A 15605-nucleotide genomic window follows, 5' to 3' on the forward strand; every position below is an offset into this window, starting at 1 on the left:
GAGACCAACAGGCCCTGTTAGAATCGCGAGGCCGTCCTTCTGTGGAGGAGCCATAGGTGACTCGTGGAAAGTGAATGGAGGGAACTTACATCGCCTCCTTTAATTTGTAACCATGCAGACTGTAAACATTTAAAGGGACTATACAGAGTTTAAAAATGTTATTTTCCTCCTCCTGCATGTTCTAAGGTGTAGTATGAGCTCTGCCTCTAAAATCCTGCACTCAAAAATGTGTTACTTCGGGTCTGAATTGCCATCATGCATGAGCTTAATATAGATGGTGCAGTTACACGTATGACCTGAGGTGGCAGTATTGAGTATAAAATGGGCAACTTGCCTCTCGTCTCTTTGAGTAATACGATCTTACATTAATTAATTGAATTCTTATTTCTTTTTGTGATCTGCCGAATTAATTTGCCAAATTTTGAACTTTTTTTCCCCCAGCATGACTCCGGGATGGCAATTTGGCTCAGTCTTTCTTGTACTCCCATGGAATAGCCTAATTCCTCCATCGATTCATATCGGGATGTCTACATTTGTGTAAAATAAAATTAAAGGGCAAAATAATCCAAATAGAACAGAATAGAATACAAGAATGAAGTGGGACATTTTTGCAGGTGTTATGTCGAAATGTGCACCCTTGTCGAGATTGAAGTCGGAAGACAAGTGTGCGCTTTTCTTTCCCAAAATCCACTTATTTCAGCAGCCATTATTCATTATTATATGCTCCAGCTTATTTATTTAACGTTAAAACTTGAATATTTTCTACAATTTGTCGAATGACCGCGTGCTCTAGCTGCAAATGAAAGAAACGTCTCGAAGCCGTTTTGGCAGAACACCGGTCGATCCCCTCGCGTCACCAGCAGATGGCGCCATTAACTGATGCTGCGGACACAGACAGTTACAACGCACTCAAACCGAAACTGAAAGAGTAATACGGGAGGAAAAGATGCAGAAACGGAAGGAGGCTGAGGCCGCGAGTCCTGCCGGTTTATCCCTGGTTTTAGTCCTAGTTTAGGCCTGTTTTCGACACACGTTAGTCCCTGTTTAGCCCTGGTTCAGCCCCTACTGCTCGAGATGCCGATTTTGGGGGAATTCAAAGTGAAGTTCAAAATGGGTGAGTCTGGTCCTTTGTCTGCTCCCTTTATACATCACTATGCCCTGCTTCCTTTGTCACTAACTGCTTAGTCATTTCTCCTTTTTAGGGAAGAAGAAAGGAGACAAGACCGAGGAGAAGAAGAAGAAGAAGAAAAAGAATAAGAAAGATGTTAAAAATAAAACCACTGCAGGTCAGCATTGCATACACATCGCCTGTGCACTATAACAGATGATGATATTAAGTTTATTAGGAAACATTAACAGGCCTTGTTGTTGCTCTTTAATAGTACTAGCACTCAGTGGAGTTTGTATGCTGCTCCAGTGTGCTGTTGCCATGCTACAAAAGCCCTGCTCTGTTCCTTTCTCAACAGAACAAAGTCTGGCTGTGTCTGGGTCGGGTTCATCCTGTATCGATATAAAACGTGTTCTTTGTTTACGTGTTTATTCCAAAGGGTGTTCGTCCCTGTGCCCTGTTGTCCCTGAGCCGCAGAAGGGGCCCGCAAAAGGGGACCAGCCCCAGTTCAAACATGAATGGTTGGTTTGCTACATGATGGAGTAAAAGTAGTTTGAAATTGAAAGAAACCTCCAGTATTTAGAGATTTGGGTTAAAATTGTTGCGTTACTCCATAATCTTTGCAACTTTGCAACAGTGGTACAGGGAGTAAGTGTTCGCCTTCCAACCAGAGGGTGGCTGGATCAGATCTTGTTTACTGAATCTTAAATTACAAAGCGTTTCCATGGCTACAAGGCAAGTCTTAAAGGGATATTTCAGGATTTTTGACATAGGGCCTCATTTCCTAGTTATCCAGAGTGTTGCTGACACCTGGAGATATTTTTTTTTCTAATTCATGCAGTTCTTATATTTGAAGAGTTTTGTGGCGCTAGGCTGATGCAAGGCTAGCGTATTTCTACGATATCAGCTAGCCTGCATTAAAAACAGTCTGACCCGCTCCACAGTGCACCTGAGGATAATCACTTATAACACCAGACTAACCATATAAATGTCTGTGTCGATAGAATAATTTGAACCATTTTGCATTTAAAAGACCTTATATTTGAGCAGCATCTGCTTCGTGTTTGTATAAGCTACGCAGCGGCGGAGTGATCTGCTAGAAAATAGTCCCTCAAAATGCGATCATTCATGTGATGCAAGGTCAGTTATAATCCAAAAATTATTCTATGGACACAGACATTTATATGGTTAGTCTGGCGTTATACGTGATTTGCCTCAGGTGCTCTGTGGAGCGGGTCAGACTGTTTTTAATGCAGGCTAGCTGATACCATAGAAATGCACTAGCCTTGCATTAGCCTAGCGCCACAAAACTCTTCAAATATAAGAACTGCATGAATTACAAAACAAATATCTCCAGGTACCAGCAACACTCTGGATAACTAGGAAATGAGGCCCTATGTCAAAAATCCTGAAATATCCCTTTAAAAGAACAGGCCACCATTTTTACAAACTGAGATATGTTCTTGCCTGAGCTTAGACGAGTTGATGCGTACCTGTCTGGTCATTGTGCGTGCCATCAATCACGCAAAACGACCAAAGATGTTGTTAGAATTTGGCCTCTCCCAATGTATTCCTATAGCTCCAAACGGGGTGAAGTTAGAAGCGACCACGCTCTTCCACGGGCTCAGGTAAGAACATGTCTCAGTATGGAAAAACGGTGGCCTGTTCCTTTAAGGATCATGGCCACAAGAACAGTTGAGAGGCAAAATGTCTTAGAAAAACAGCAAGAACATGTGACAAGTTGTTTTCTCGCTGTAGTATTTACCCGAGCTTTTACCATGAACAAAAGCATGGTAATGGAGGACAAAGCAATTGCAATTGTTTTGGCTGTATGATATAAGACAAATGACAAGAAAATATGTCTCGGCGAGAACGAGAACTGAGAACCAAAGGGGGTTTATCAATGAGCTTTGGTCATCGTGGTTGGGCACTGACATTGGCAAGGGGAGACTGAAGAGGGTTTACTTTAACATGGAAACCAATGGGGACTTTACACCTGCCAAAAACAACTGGCCTATTGTTGTAAAAAATGCAGTTTCCTCCTCCTCGTGTGTCATATTTTCAACCATGCTGGATTTAACTTTGGGGGCTTAGTTTCCCGCCTTTTTTTCATTTTTTGGAACATGCTCTGTAGGAGGAGATTGAGCTGCCGTCATGGAATCTCTCTCGAATGGATTTATAAACAGAAATGGGGAAGAGTGAGGAATGACAGTCTATTAGTAATATACTGCATATCTATGTTTTTTACTACAGCACCGCTCCAGCTTTTTTGCTTCCGATACCGATACTGTTTTTTTTTATCTGCAGATATTCAATATTAACTGATACTTTCTTAAAAGTGGCTGCTGTGAGTGAAAAGTGAATGGTCCTCAATAAAGTCTTAACTTCCCTCGCAAACGAAGAAGAGATCAATTATTAATTATATCTATTAAAAAAACAAATATAGAAACATAAAATAAAAATCACTGGGCTTTTCTACACTATATGACCTGCTATTGAGGTTGCATTACTATTAACAACTCACACAAAGTGATCTGATCATTATTGTGCATTACAAATATATTGGGTGGAGAACAACCCTGCTAAAACACTCCCACTGTCACGTATGGAAAACTCCTGCACGACTGAGATCTTACACCAACATGTTTCAGAGGAGCTGGAGTGCCAGGTGGTGATGGAGCAGGAGCAGCCTCTGGAGACGCTGTGCAAGGAGCTGGTGCAGCGTGAGGAGCAGATGATGACGGGCTCAGAACGTCTCTCTGAGGAGGACCAGACCCAACTGAGCCGAGACCTGGAGCAGCTCTTGACCAACGTCCGTCTGGAGGTCCAGAACAGCTTCGGCCCGGACTTCAGGGGAGCGGCTCTGCGGGCGGCCGTGCAGTGCGTGCTGAGGCAGGAGGACGTGGACCGACGCTGGAGCGGTCTGGACTCCGAGCACGTCCCGGTCTGGCGTCCGCAGAGAGCCCTCCAAAACCACAACGAGCTGCTGGAGAACATGGTCCAGGCTCGACTCTCACAGCGCCCCCTACAGGTGTGATACTTTACTGCCAGCCGGTAATCTTCTGTGTCAGGCTAGCTCTATAGTTGTTTTGTAGCTCGATATCAAGCATCAAGCATCAGAACAAATAATCAAAGCATCAGAGCAGTGAAACAAACAACCAATGAATTGTCCAAGCTAATTCAATGTCCGAGAAAATCATTGTTCCTGAAAAATCATGCTTGTGTACTTTTATTTTTTATACACAACTTCTCTCTCTATCACAGGATGGTACTGCAAATGAGGTCAAAGTTACAGAAGCTGACGGAGAAACCGAGGACACGTGTTTGGGTTCAGACGGGGCGTCTGTGGATGTTACTAAAGAGGTTAGCAACTCCAACCAGCAAGTAACCGGCGTATACCTGCGTATCACGGAATACGCAGGTATACGCCGTCGAACCACTAGAAAGCCTGCACCTTATGCCCACTACAAATTGGGCAAAGATACGTTTTTCATTTTCATTTGTGTCATTTTTGCGCTTTCTGTCCGTTTAGAGACTAGCACAAACTTCACTAAACACAATTCCTCCCCTAAACAGGAGAAAAACGACTAGTAGTAGAGGCAGTAGAGGCGGAGGTTAAACAGGACCGATCCGGATCATGCATCAGTGCACAATGTATTCCTGTATGTTTATATATTATTGTGAAATATTGTCTTGGCCGGGCCGTGATCCTCTAGAGTAAACTCCACCGAAGTGTCATTGAAACATAAGTAGCTCTCTGCTGCGTTATGTTTTACGTAAAAGTAGCTCAAAGGGTGATAAAGGTCATCCATTTTTGTCTCTTTTTCTCTAAAACTTAAAGGCACTGTACCTCGTTCTTTTTACCCCTTTTGCCATTTTGCATTTGAAGTCAGAATGTGACAAATGAGGTAAACCCCTTTTTTGACACATGTTGACTATTTGGGTTGACCATACACAGCAAATGCTAATACAATGCTAACTTCACACATCAAGCAGTTTTTCATCACTTTTACAACAGACTTAAAGGAGAAAAAAGACTGATTCCCTACAAAAAGAAAAACAAAGTCAGGTATAGAGCCTTTAAATTGTTCTATTTCACCTGGTGATGTCATGAGGTGGTGCCTCCTGCTCCAGGAAGTGTTTTAATGTCGATGGCATCATGCTTTACCTCATTTCAGTGTTTAAATTAGGTTTTTCTCATCATGATAGATGTTGATTTTCAATTCTATTTTATTCTTTTTTAGTACAAAATAAATACAGACATACCTTTTATACAAACCTCAGTTTTAAACAAACCTCGCATTGTCTCGTCCAAATTCCAAAACTGGACCCGCTCTGGTCAAAGAAAAATCTGTAAAACCGGCGATTATAAAGTCCCATAACGATTATGGAGATTGCGATTTTGATGACATTTCAACAAATTGCCCAGCCCTAGCTCAAACTACCTCGACTACAAAGCATGTGTCAACAAAGCGTTACTGGATGACTCAACCTATTTTCCACACATTTTCATAAGTGATTGAAAAATGTCCTCTTCTCCTGCAGCTGTGCCGTGTGGGTGAGCAGATGAGGCTCGACTTGTTGTACATCGAGCGGACGGTGGCCCCGTGTTACCCTGAGGACATGGACATTTTAAACACGTACGTGACGCTGTACCACCGCTGCTTCTCCTCCCGTCTGGAGCAGCTCGCGGCCTCCCCCCTGAACGACACAGCCCTTGGCCGTCTGCTGCACTGGGCCAACCACGGATACAGGTAAGACTGAAGAGAGAGAGGGAGTTTCCTGCGTTTCATATCCGGCGTATGGGGCGTGGAAACATTCTTTTAGGTATCTGAGCACTGATATATCTACGATTTATCATTTGAAAGAATGTCTATGTATGTGGATTATCGAAACAGCTGCATAGCAAAGAGGAGCCAGTGTTTAGGGGGGTGAGGGGTTTTGTTCTAACCAACAACATGAAATATACGGGCTGTCCTCTGTGGTCTCAGGAGCATCCTGGTGGAGCTGCAGGGGAAAGTGGACCCTGACTCTCTGGGCCCATTACTGCCCTCGGACGTCCTGCAAACACTGACGGAGCAGTATCTGAACAACACACAGGTAAAAGCGCTGGATGTGTAACTGAATGTTGATCTAAAAAGAGTTGTGTGTGATGCCTCCAGAGCACCACGCAGGAGTGGCTGGAGCGGGCGCTGAAGATCGAGGTGGAGTCTTGGCCCAAGAGCTTCAAACACTCCCTGGACACGTCATACTGCCACAGCCCCCTGGCGTCAGACGTCCTGCAGGTCTGTGCACTGTTTGACGGGTTCAAAGTAGTGGTCTTGGTCAGAAGTGGAGGATTAGTTTAGGTTGGTACCCAGAGGAGAATCTTCCAGACACAGGGAAACCATACAGAAAACCGCACCAGTCAGGATCTGGATAATCTTCACAGGTTTAACTCTGTTGAATTTGAAAGATGGGTCAAATGCAGAGGACATATTAGAGGTGTGACTGTATATCGATTATATTTTGCGTGATGATGCAAAGCCGATACCTTTTATTCCGATAGCGATACTTTTGATGCATATTAAAGATCGACATCATGCATATTAATGGAGTAGTAGTGCTCCACTGTTCTCACAGTCAAGAGAGGCAAATAATGATCAAGGAGTCAGTCAGAACACAAGAGGGAAGCACTACAATTTTAACCTCTTAACTCCCATCTGAACGGATCCCATTTTCTCCAGTTTGGCTTACTCTAATCAAAAAGCTTCTTGGGAAAAAAGCACCAAAACAGCCACAAAAAAATAGAAGAAAACAAGGATGTAAACGCAACAAAAATGTGACAAAAAGTGACAAAAATTAAACATAAATGTGACAAGAATTCAACAAAAATGTGACAAAAATTCAACAAAGATATGACAAAAAGTCAACCAACAAGTGACTAAAAAAAAGAAGACAAAAACTCAACAAAATTTAACAAAAACTCAACAATAAAATTAAAAAAATAAAAAAAACATAAAAAAAGGTGACACAACGCGAGGAAAAAGATCAGTTTTGTGGGTCTTAGCTTTCAAATGAGGTGTTACACAGGTGTCTAGCCAAGGAGGACAGCATGCATTCGGTTTAGGTGGGTGGTAAGAGGTTAAGCACTTGGACCAAACACTGTCACACAAACATATTACTTTTAATCATAAATAAGATTAATTTGTGATTGATTTATTCCTTTTCAAAGAGCACTGTGGACTAAATGTAAATGAAGTGATGTCACTCACAGATCAGTGACCCATTTTCAGTGCCTAAGTCAGGGATAATTTATAAAGAAAAAGGCGTACATGATTTACAATTGTATACTATGAATAATATGTAGTGGGTTTAAAAAAAAGGTATCAATTATTGGCATATCGTAAGGTTATTGTTACTGTGAGCCATGTATCGTGTATCGTATTGAATCGTGATGTACCCTTAGACAAAATGAAGAAAGTTTTATGGTTCCGAAATTATACGCAATTTTACAACATATAATATATAAACTAGGTGTACAAACTTAGGTTAAGGTTAATGCAGGAAAGGTAGTGCTATCTTTCCAGTGTAATTTTCGGTTCTGGAGATATCAACCTTTTATTGGCCGCTATCAGGCGATACCCAATATTGTAAAATACCCAAATATCAGCACGATACATCGGCCGGGTCTAGTAAGGGAAACCAGAGGAGCCCTCAGGGATGTGTGCTCAGTCCCTTGTTGTTCACTCAGTCATGCTCCTTATATAAAAAACTTTGAAAAGGTTAGTTATATTTCAGTTTTACAGGACTGAATTTACCCAAATGCCTGAGAATTGACATCCTTTTACAAATCTATATTCTGTATGAGAGTGAGGTCACGTACCCTGGCTGGCTCTGTGCTGCAGGTACTGGAGTCGTCCAAGCTGAGGGTGAGCTGCACAGGGACAGAGCAGGGCAGCCGGACCGTCTGCGCTCACATGGACTCCTTCCTCTGCAGGTAAAAAATACTGTAGAGGAGGAGAGGCTGAGGGGGCTGGTGGGCCTGCTGCTGTTTCACATCATAGTATTTATATATGGACGTCTTTCTACAGATATGTGGAGGCCGTTCAGGAGTTTGTCAGAGGGCAGCACAGTAACGTCCCGTCTGTGTTGAAGGCTCAGCTCGTGTGTGAGGAGCAGCTCAGGTAACGTCCATGTCATACAGCCGTTACAAGCAGAGACGGTTAAATCAGTCACTTCAATTACTTTTGGTCAACTGTTTTTCAGGGAGTTTGTGCTGAGACAGGACATGGCCGAGCAGGAGAGAGAGAGCTGTTTGATGTCACTCGATGCACTGAGGGATTGTGGGTACTGCAGTCTCACCAGTGGAATTTGCAGCAAACTCAAGGTCAGTTTACAAAGAGCTTCACCAAAAACTGTAGCGTAAAACAAGCATAATATGGTAAATACACTGCCCGAACTAAACAGGAAAACAGATTCTCAGTGTGGTTAAGATCTAGACTCTGTGGTGGACGAGCTGTCTCATGCTCCCTGAACCACTCTTTCAATGTGAGCCAGATGAATCCTGGCATTGTCATCTGGGAATACTGTCCGTGCCGTCAGGGAAGAAGAAATCTACTAATGGAACAACCTGGTCATTGAGGATGTCAGCTGATCTCATTCTCTGGGTAGAACAACATTTTTCAAGTCAAAGTACTCCTTACTTTTCTTGAAGAATAATGAAGACAAATGCTCTCATCCATTCAGAAGGCACTGTTTTGAAAATGGGAAATCAGATTCAGAATAGGTTTTGTTGCCATTGTCAGTAAAAATATATAGGAAAACCTTGCCAAACTGGTTAAATTCCAACAAAGATTGATCCATCCAGGTAGATACAACACCGTTTCTCCTGTTTGCTCAGTGCTACACGCAGAACCGTGCTTAGACCTGGTGGCTGCTCATTATTTTTTAGAAAACAATGAACAATCGTGTGTAATATAACTGAACAGTAGACCATAATCAGCCGTTTCTCTGTCTCTGTGGCCCAGGAGCAAGTATGTGGACTCTGGACGGAGCCGTGGTTGGATGGGTCTCTCCCGGTCGTAGATTCTCTGCTGGACTCTCTGGATCAGGAAGTGGAGCCTCTCAGCGACCTCAAGCCCAGCTGCTCCCAGGTCAGCGGCGTTAGAATGACGACGCTGTGAGAGTGAGTTATGAGGGAGGTTAATCTGCAGGGGCACAGCAATTTCAAGCATGAACTGTTCTTCATTTTTTGGCCTTCTTATATGCTCCCTGCTTTACTCCCTGGTGAGTGGATACTGAGGGTGCAACGTCCTGTGTCTAATTTCCATTGTTATGTTGAAAAGCAGAAGGAAAGACAAACACCACAGTCCTTTGCTCTAAACAAAGGGCTGGTGAGTAGCATTGATGCAGTGTTACACAGAACATGAGTTAAAACCCACACCAATGTTTCTGTCACTGCCTCTGACCCGCTGTGACTGTATGACAGCACCATGATCCCTCTACGTGTGGCTCTTCTGCTGCAGTGGGTCCTGGGTCGGCTTCATCGGGACGTGGCACTGCGTTACTTTAAAAACCTCCTGAAGACCAAGAGGCGGAACCAAACTGAGCAGGCGCGAGGAGCCGGCAGGATGAAGGACGATGCCAACAAAATAGACGCCTTCTTCACTCAACGGGTGAGATTTAAATGAGCCACAGTCTGCAAGTCTTGTTGTGTCAGTATTGTGGTCAAAACACTGAATTTTGGACATGGTTTATGGCTAATATCTTTGACATGGCTGGATTTATCAACATGAAACAAAAACTGTTGCAAAGTTCAACATCATGGACTAAGGTCACATGACTGTCTCGTCCAAAAGTTGTCCAATCACTTCCGAATAAAGATCAGGGAAACATTTGGACATTTTTAAAGATATCTTGGAGGAACAATATTGCTCTACATAACAGTGTAATTGGCCCTGGGTGTTTATCCAGCCCACGTACAGCCTACTAAATGTGTTGTGAGTTGGAGCTGGAAGATCTCACTCCCTCATCCCTCACCCTACCCCCTAACACTCAATTTGCGTGTGCCCGCGGAGTGGAGTTCTGTCCGAAATGGACCCCTCAGTGAGGGGGAGCGGGAGAAAAGCTCCTTCTCAGCGAGTCTGCATCGACACCACACTTAACAGGTGTGTGTTACACTGAGAGCAGTCCCACGAGCAACATACCAAACAACTTCAGTTCCGCGTTTACTTAGGAGCACTTAAGTGTTCATTTGAACAACTCTATCGTCATATCGACATTTATTAATGAGAAAGAAAGCGATAGTGAAACATAATGATTTTATTGGGAGAGGAAAAGTTAAATTATATAATGTAAATACGACATATTTGAATCTGAATCACTTTGTAAACTCATAAGAGAACCTTTTATTTATTTAAAAGTATGATCAGTTGAACTTGTGATTTTTGCCACATTATGGGCTGTGAGGACGGTGGGGGCGAGAGAGAGCGTCTGAAAGTCACAGGTCGAATTTTTCTGTTGAGTGAACCTCAGAAGGCGCCCTCACTGAGGCCTGAGTGGAAGGGAGGAGGGGAATGGTTTCGGAAAGGCCCATGGTCTGCGTTTAGAAACACAAGATTGGGCCCAGAGCCCAAATGGTAAGAACTTTTTCTTTATTGTTTATTGGTTTATTTGGTCGGGACAGTGCAAGTTAATGAACAAGCCACACCGGATTGTAGCCTTAGGCTAATTTTCATCCGTCGTCCCCCATGCGCACTCTCAAACACACTCTCATTCATCCTGGCCTATTGTACATGTTTTTAGTGGTAGGGGAAACTGGAGTACCCGGAGGAAACCTACGCAGACACGGGGAGAACATGCAAACTCCACACAGAAAGGCCCCGTCCTTGGTGGGAATCAAACCCGGACCTTCTAGCTGTGAAGCACGAGCAGTAACCGCTGTGCTACCGTGCTGCAAAGAATATTTTACATAGATTTATGAAATAGTTGTTAGTTTGTTAATGAAATGTGAGCAAATGCTTTAAATGACTGTGTTTTGTGTAGGCCTTATACTGTATGTTTATTGTGTGTTTATTTAAGAGCTGATTCAGCAGTAACACTCTGGTGTCTGTCACAGGGCAGTGGCTCCGCGTGGGTCACTCAAATCCTCCTTCACGTGGCCGAGGTCCTGGGACTGAAGGATCCAGACTCGATCCAACTGGAGCTGGTCTTCCTGGTCCGGTCCTGCCCCGACCTCAGGTTTGGACAACACTGTGCAGACTGCCCCTGTGTCACTGGCAGAGGTGGTCAGTAACAAAGTGAAATCAGGATCAGTACTTTACTTATGTAGTATTTTTGTTGAGAACGTATTACTTTTACTCCACTACATTTGAAAGATAATCAATTTGACCAATGAGAGGAGCTTTCCTGTGACCCGGCCTGTCAGGTCCAATCAGGAGAGTAGGGGGAGGGCACATTGTTTTTCAAATGTTGTATCCGCTCTCCTCATTTTGCAAAGTAGGTCAGGCTTTCAGGAGTCACTGTCACATTTCAATCTTACAGACCATCACTTTAAGTATTTTCTACAGCAGATACTTCAGCACTTTCACTTAAGTAGCGATTTAACAGGGCAACTTTTACTTTTACAGGAGTAATGTTTGACCAGTAGTATCTGTACTTTTACTTTACTTAGACTCTCTCCTTCCCCTCAGATTGTCTCACGTCACTCGTCTGCTGGTGTTGAAAGCAGGCTTACCCTTCAGCTCCATTCGTTCGATCAGACGCAGCGTTTTTGAGAACCGCCCCCAGGAACCCTCAGCCAATCACAGCCCTCCGTTCTTCTCCCTCCTCAAAGACGCCTCCATCATTCAGAGGGTTTATCTGTGGGTCCAGCTCCACCTCAACATCTGCTGCCGGTGAAGGTCATTACAGCTCCTACATTCAGCTTATTTTGACTAAAATACATTCACACCTCAACCTGTTTGTGTCTCGAACAATACAGTGTCCCGTGTGAGTGTCGTGTTTTTAACCACAGCGGTTTAGGTTCTGTGGGGTTTGAAAGTTTCAGCTTTGGGCTTTGACAGGCCTTGATAACTGTAGAGCAGGGGTCTCCAACTACTTTCACTCTTCTTATTTTTCGAAGACACTCGTGCAACTATGTGACTTCGAAGGAGTCCACCCAGGAGAGTTTGCAAACGGTGCCGCCGCTTTGTACACGCTCATAGCGGGTCGTGTGTCGGGCATCAAGGTCTCCGAGGGGCACCTCACTGAGGCCACATGACTGAAGGCGCTGTAATGTGTTTTCGCCGCTGATTTATTAACGCAGTGGACAAAAAAACGGCTGGATTTATAGAAATGTGAGCCAATGTGACTGATAATAGTAAGTAAGTACGTGCTTTATTTGTCATCGTAAAATTGCACAACGTAATTGCGTGGACCAGATGTTAGCGTTAGTCCTGAGCCACTGTGACTGAGCCGCGTGAGGAGACTTCATGCACGGCCTGTTCGAACTCGTGTTATTTTGTCAGCAAACTTAACTTCAGATCCTGACAAAGCTTTAGCAGTACAGCGATTAGGGCGCATGCTTCACAGCGAGAAGGTCCCAGGTCCCCAGGTTCCCTCCTGGACGAGGTCTTTCTGTGTGGAGTTTGCGTGTTCTCCCCGGTTTCCTCCGGGTGCTCGGTTTTCCCCTACCACTAAAAACATGTACAATAGGACAGACTGAATATAGTGAGTGAGTGGTTGGTGGTGGCCGGTGGGGCCAATGGCTCAAACTGGTTGCCTTGCTTCTGTCAGCCTATCCCAGGGCAGCTGTGGCTACAATAGTAGCTTACCACCACAAGTATGGAGTGAATGAATAATGACTTGGTAACACAAGCTTTTAAAGTGCAATACAAGTGTCAGCCTTTATTATTTTTGTTTTTATGTAGCGTTCTCTGGTGCCTGTTCTTGCAAGTGAGAAAGGAAAGAGGGGGAAGAAACGTCTGAGCTGAAGTGCACTGCGGCTGCAGGGGCGGAGCTGAGGAACTCAGGTTCTGGGGGCCACCAACTGTTACATCTAAACTCAATTATTTGAATTCTCCAATATATTTTGATGTAGTTTCGAGAGGATGTTGATTTTAATGAGCTACCGCTCCTTCCCATACTGTTTTTTTGGAGGGGGCACCATCAAACACTTCTTCTTAGGACACCAAATGGCTTCCAGCGGCCCTGTTTGTGAAGATGATATTTTAAAGAATATCATCTTGTCCTTATATTGTACTATATTGATCCAAATGTTTGCCGATTGTGTTCGGGATGTTCAGAACCAAAAGTAAATGCATCTAAAGTGTGAGCATAGACTGTAAAAATAATAGACAGCGTCTGCTTGCTCCGTTTGGCATAATGACCACATTCGAAAGGGACTCCATAGCGGATTTACAGACTCCTCCTACCCAGCAATGATCTAGAATGTTCCTAAAAAGGGCATAAGGGCGGGATCTTCACTATAGACTCAGCCCACGCGGGACCTGTAGTTCGGTCGTAACCGTGCCCGCACCGTTAGCTCTGATACTAGAGGCCTGTCAATCAAAGTCAGGTCCTTATTAGTATACGAGAATTCTAAAAAGTTCCTTATGAAAACCCGCCTGGTTTCTTTAATTGTTACTAACCCAGGAGGAATATCTAGCTGTAGAAAGTTTTAAGAAAATAGAAACCAGGCTTTACTGTTGTTTAAAACGTGTGTAAAGTGCAATGCTTTCTAATGGAAAACTAGCTTGTTCTGCCGCCCCTATATGGAAGTATTACAGCAATGGCGTCGTGGTCACGAAGTAGAGCAACCATTGAGTGTGAGTCATTAAACGTGTGTAGAAATGTAGAAAGTCTCACCAAATTTTCTTTCCAATTTTATCTCACACGTTAAAAAAAAAAAAATTGTTGGAGACCCCTGTCTTTACATTTCGAAAACAGAGAAAGGTCATTTTGTTTTAATGTGGATTGGCCTATGCTGTTGAAATAAAAAACAATTTGAGTGCAGAAAATTATGAGACGACGGTGTAGCCTATGGAGTAGGAGCACTAGGTTGTAGCATTTTGAGCATGTATATTGTCAAACATGAATGAATGAAACCAAACCTTCAGGAATGTCCGTTTAGCTTATAATGGGCTCTTAAAAGTTTACAACGCAAAGCTGCTAATATTAATTTTCATTCACTATGTCAAATGCTGGCGGAACAACCTATTTAATACTGCTATTGTAATTTTGGAAGTCTCGTGGAACAGTGTTATCACAGTATTAACCTCACAGTATTAACCTCACAGTATTAAACTCACAGTAATATGATTGTAACGTATTTATTTATTATCAACAATAACCTTTATGGGTACATGCTGTACGAGACGTGAGATAAGCTGGATATTGCTTTGTTTTACTGTGAAATCTAAACAATAAACACGTCTGTTTACTCCATTGTTGGATGTACTTTGTTTCCTTTTCTCTATCTAAAGAAACGATGTCCAAATACTGCTAATGACTGTATAATATTTGGTGGGGAAAAAAGCTATAGATATACATAATCGGTCACAATAGGTTGTTTTTCCCCAATAATATAAACCGATAATAATAATAATCAAGATAATGGACAATGACTTAAAAATAATAATAATTCTGAGAGAAAAGCACATAAATCAGCAATTGAACAATTGAATTGAATATAGGACATATTCAGAAATCATCCACATCTTATTTTCATTGTGTAGAATAAATGCTCAATGCTCAACTATACACTGTAAAGTTAGAAACTCCACCAACAGTGTGACTCTGAGCACAGTGGGACCTGCAGGCCTCGTCCAGCAGAGGGCGCCCTCCTCTCGGCAAAGTGAATGGTGTTTAGAAAAGCCTCTCAAAGCGTTGATGCGTATTATGTATATGTATTATATATTTATGTATTCATTTTTCATTTACCTACATGATGATTATGGGACATAGCATTATGTCACATAGTCAGAGCTGGTTGTTGCTGGTTGCTTTTTGTTTGAGTACCTATCTGACAAACAGAACATCCCACTAGAGTCTAGACTTCTCCTTTTTCTATTTTAATGCAGATTGTCACAGTGTGCGGGGCTGATGTTTTGTTTCTTTCAAATTAATATGATCACAAGCTCTGGATTTACCGGTCGGTCTACGTTCATATCCTCTCCTATGGCCATGAGATCTGGGTCATGATCGAAAGGACAAGATCATAAGCGGTCAAAAGGAGTTTCCTCTCCAGGGTGGCTGAGGGTGAGTAGCTCACCTGGGAGGAGCTCAGAGTAGAGCTGCTACTTCATGTGGACAGGAGGAGCGGAGGTGGCTCGGGCATCTGTTTCGGATTACTCCTGATCGCCCCCCTTGGGAGGAGTTCTGGGCGTGTCCCAGCTGGAGGAGGACTCGTGGAAGACCCAGGACACGCTGGAGGCACTATGTCTCTAAGCTGGCCTGGGATTCTCCAGAACAGCTGGAGGAAATGTGCATGGATAGGGAAGTCAGCTCGGAGCAGAGATGCCCAGTGACCCAGTCC

At 43.4% G+C, this 15605-nt stretch overlaps 1 protein-coding gene across 1 annotated transcript; it reads left to right on the forward strand.

The window, feature by feature from the left end:
* The first annotated feature begins 981 nt into the window (after nt 1-981).
* On the forward strand, nt 982-12267 carry LOC306961750 (tumor necrosis factor alpha-induced protein 2-like). The gene is made up of 14 exons (XM_079554626.1): nt 982-1114; nt 1203-1286; nt 3760-4139; nt 4373-4471; nt 5654-5862; nt 6100-6208; nt 6271-6393; nt 7996-8087; nt 8182-8274; nt 8357-8477; nt 9118-9243; nt 9616-9765; nt 11208-11329; nt 11782-12267. The coding sequence occupies exons 1-14, from the start codon at nt 1075-1077 to the stop codon at nt 11987-11989; spliced, it is 1956 nt and encodes a 651-aa protein (XP_079410752.1). The 5' UTR covers nt 982-1074; the 3' UTR covers nt 11990-12267.
* Nucleotides 12268-15605: the final 3338 nt, after the last annotated feature.

This window comes from Gobius niger (assembly GCF_951799975.1).
Source record: "Gobius niger genome assembly, chromosome: 4".
NCBI classification, from domain to species: Eukaryota; Metazoa; Chordata; class Actinopteri; order Gobiiformes; family Gobiidae; genus Gobius; species Gobius niger.

Excerpts from the sequence above, each read along its gene's own strand:
- LOC306961750 (XM_079554626.1), top strand. The coding sequence starts at position 1,075 with ATGCCGATTTTGGGGGAATTCAAAGTGAAGTTCAAAATGG. Across the intron at positions 1,115-1,202 it reads CAAAGTGAAGTTCAAAATGG|GGAAGAAGAAAGGAGACAAG; the intron begins GTGAGTCTGGTC and ends TCTCCTTTTTAG. Across the intron at positions 8,478-9,117 it reads GAATTTGCAGCAAACTCAAG|GAGCAAGTATGTGGACTCTG; the intron begins GTCAGTTTACAA and ends TCTGTGGCCCAG.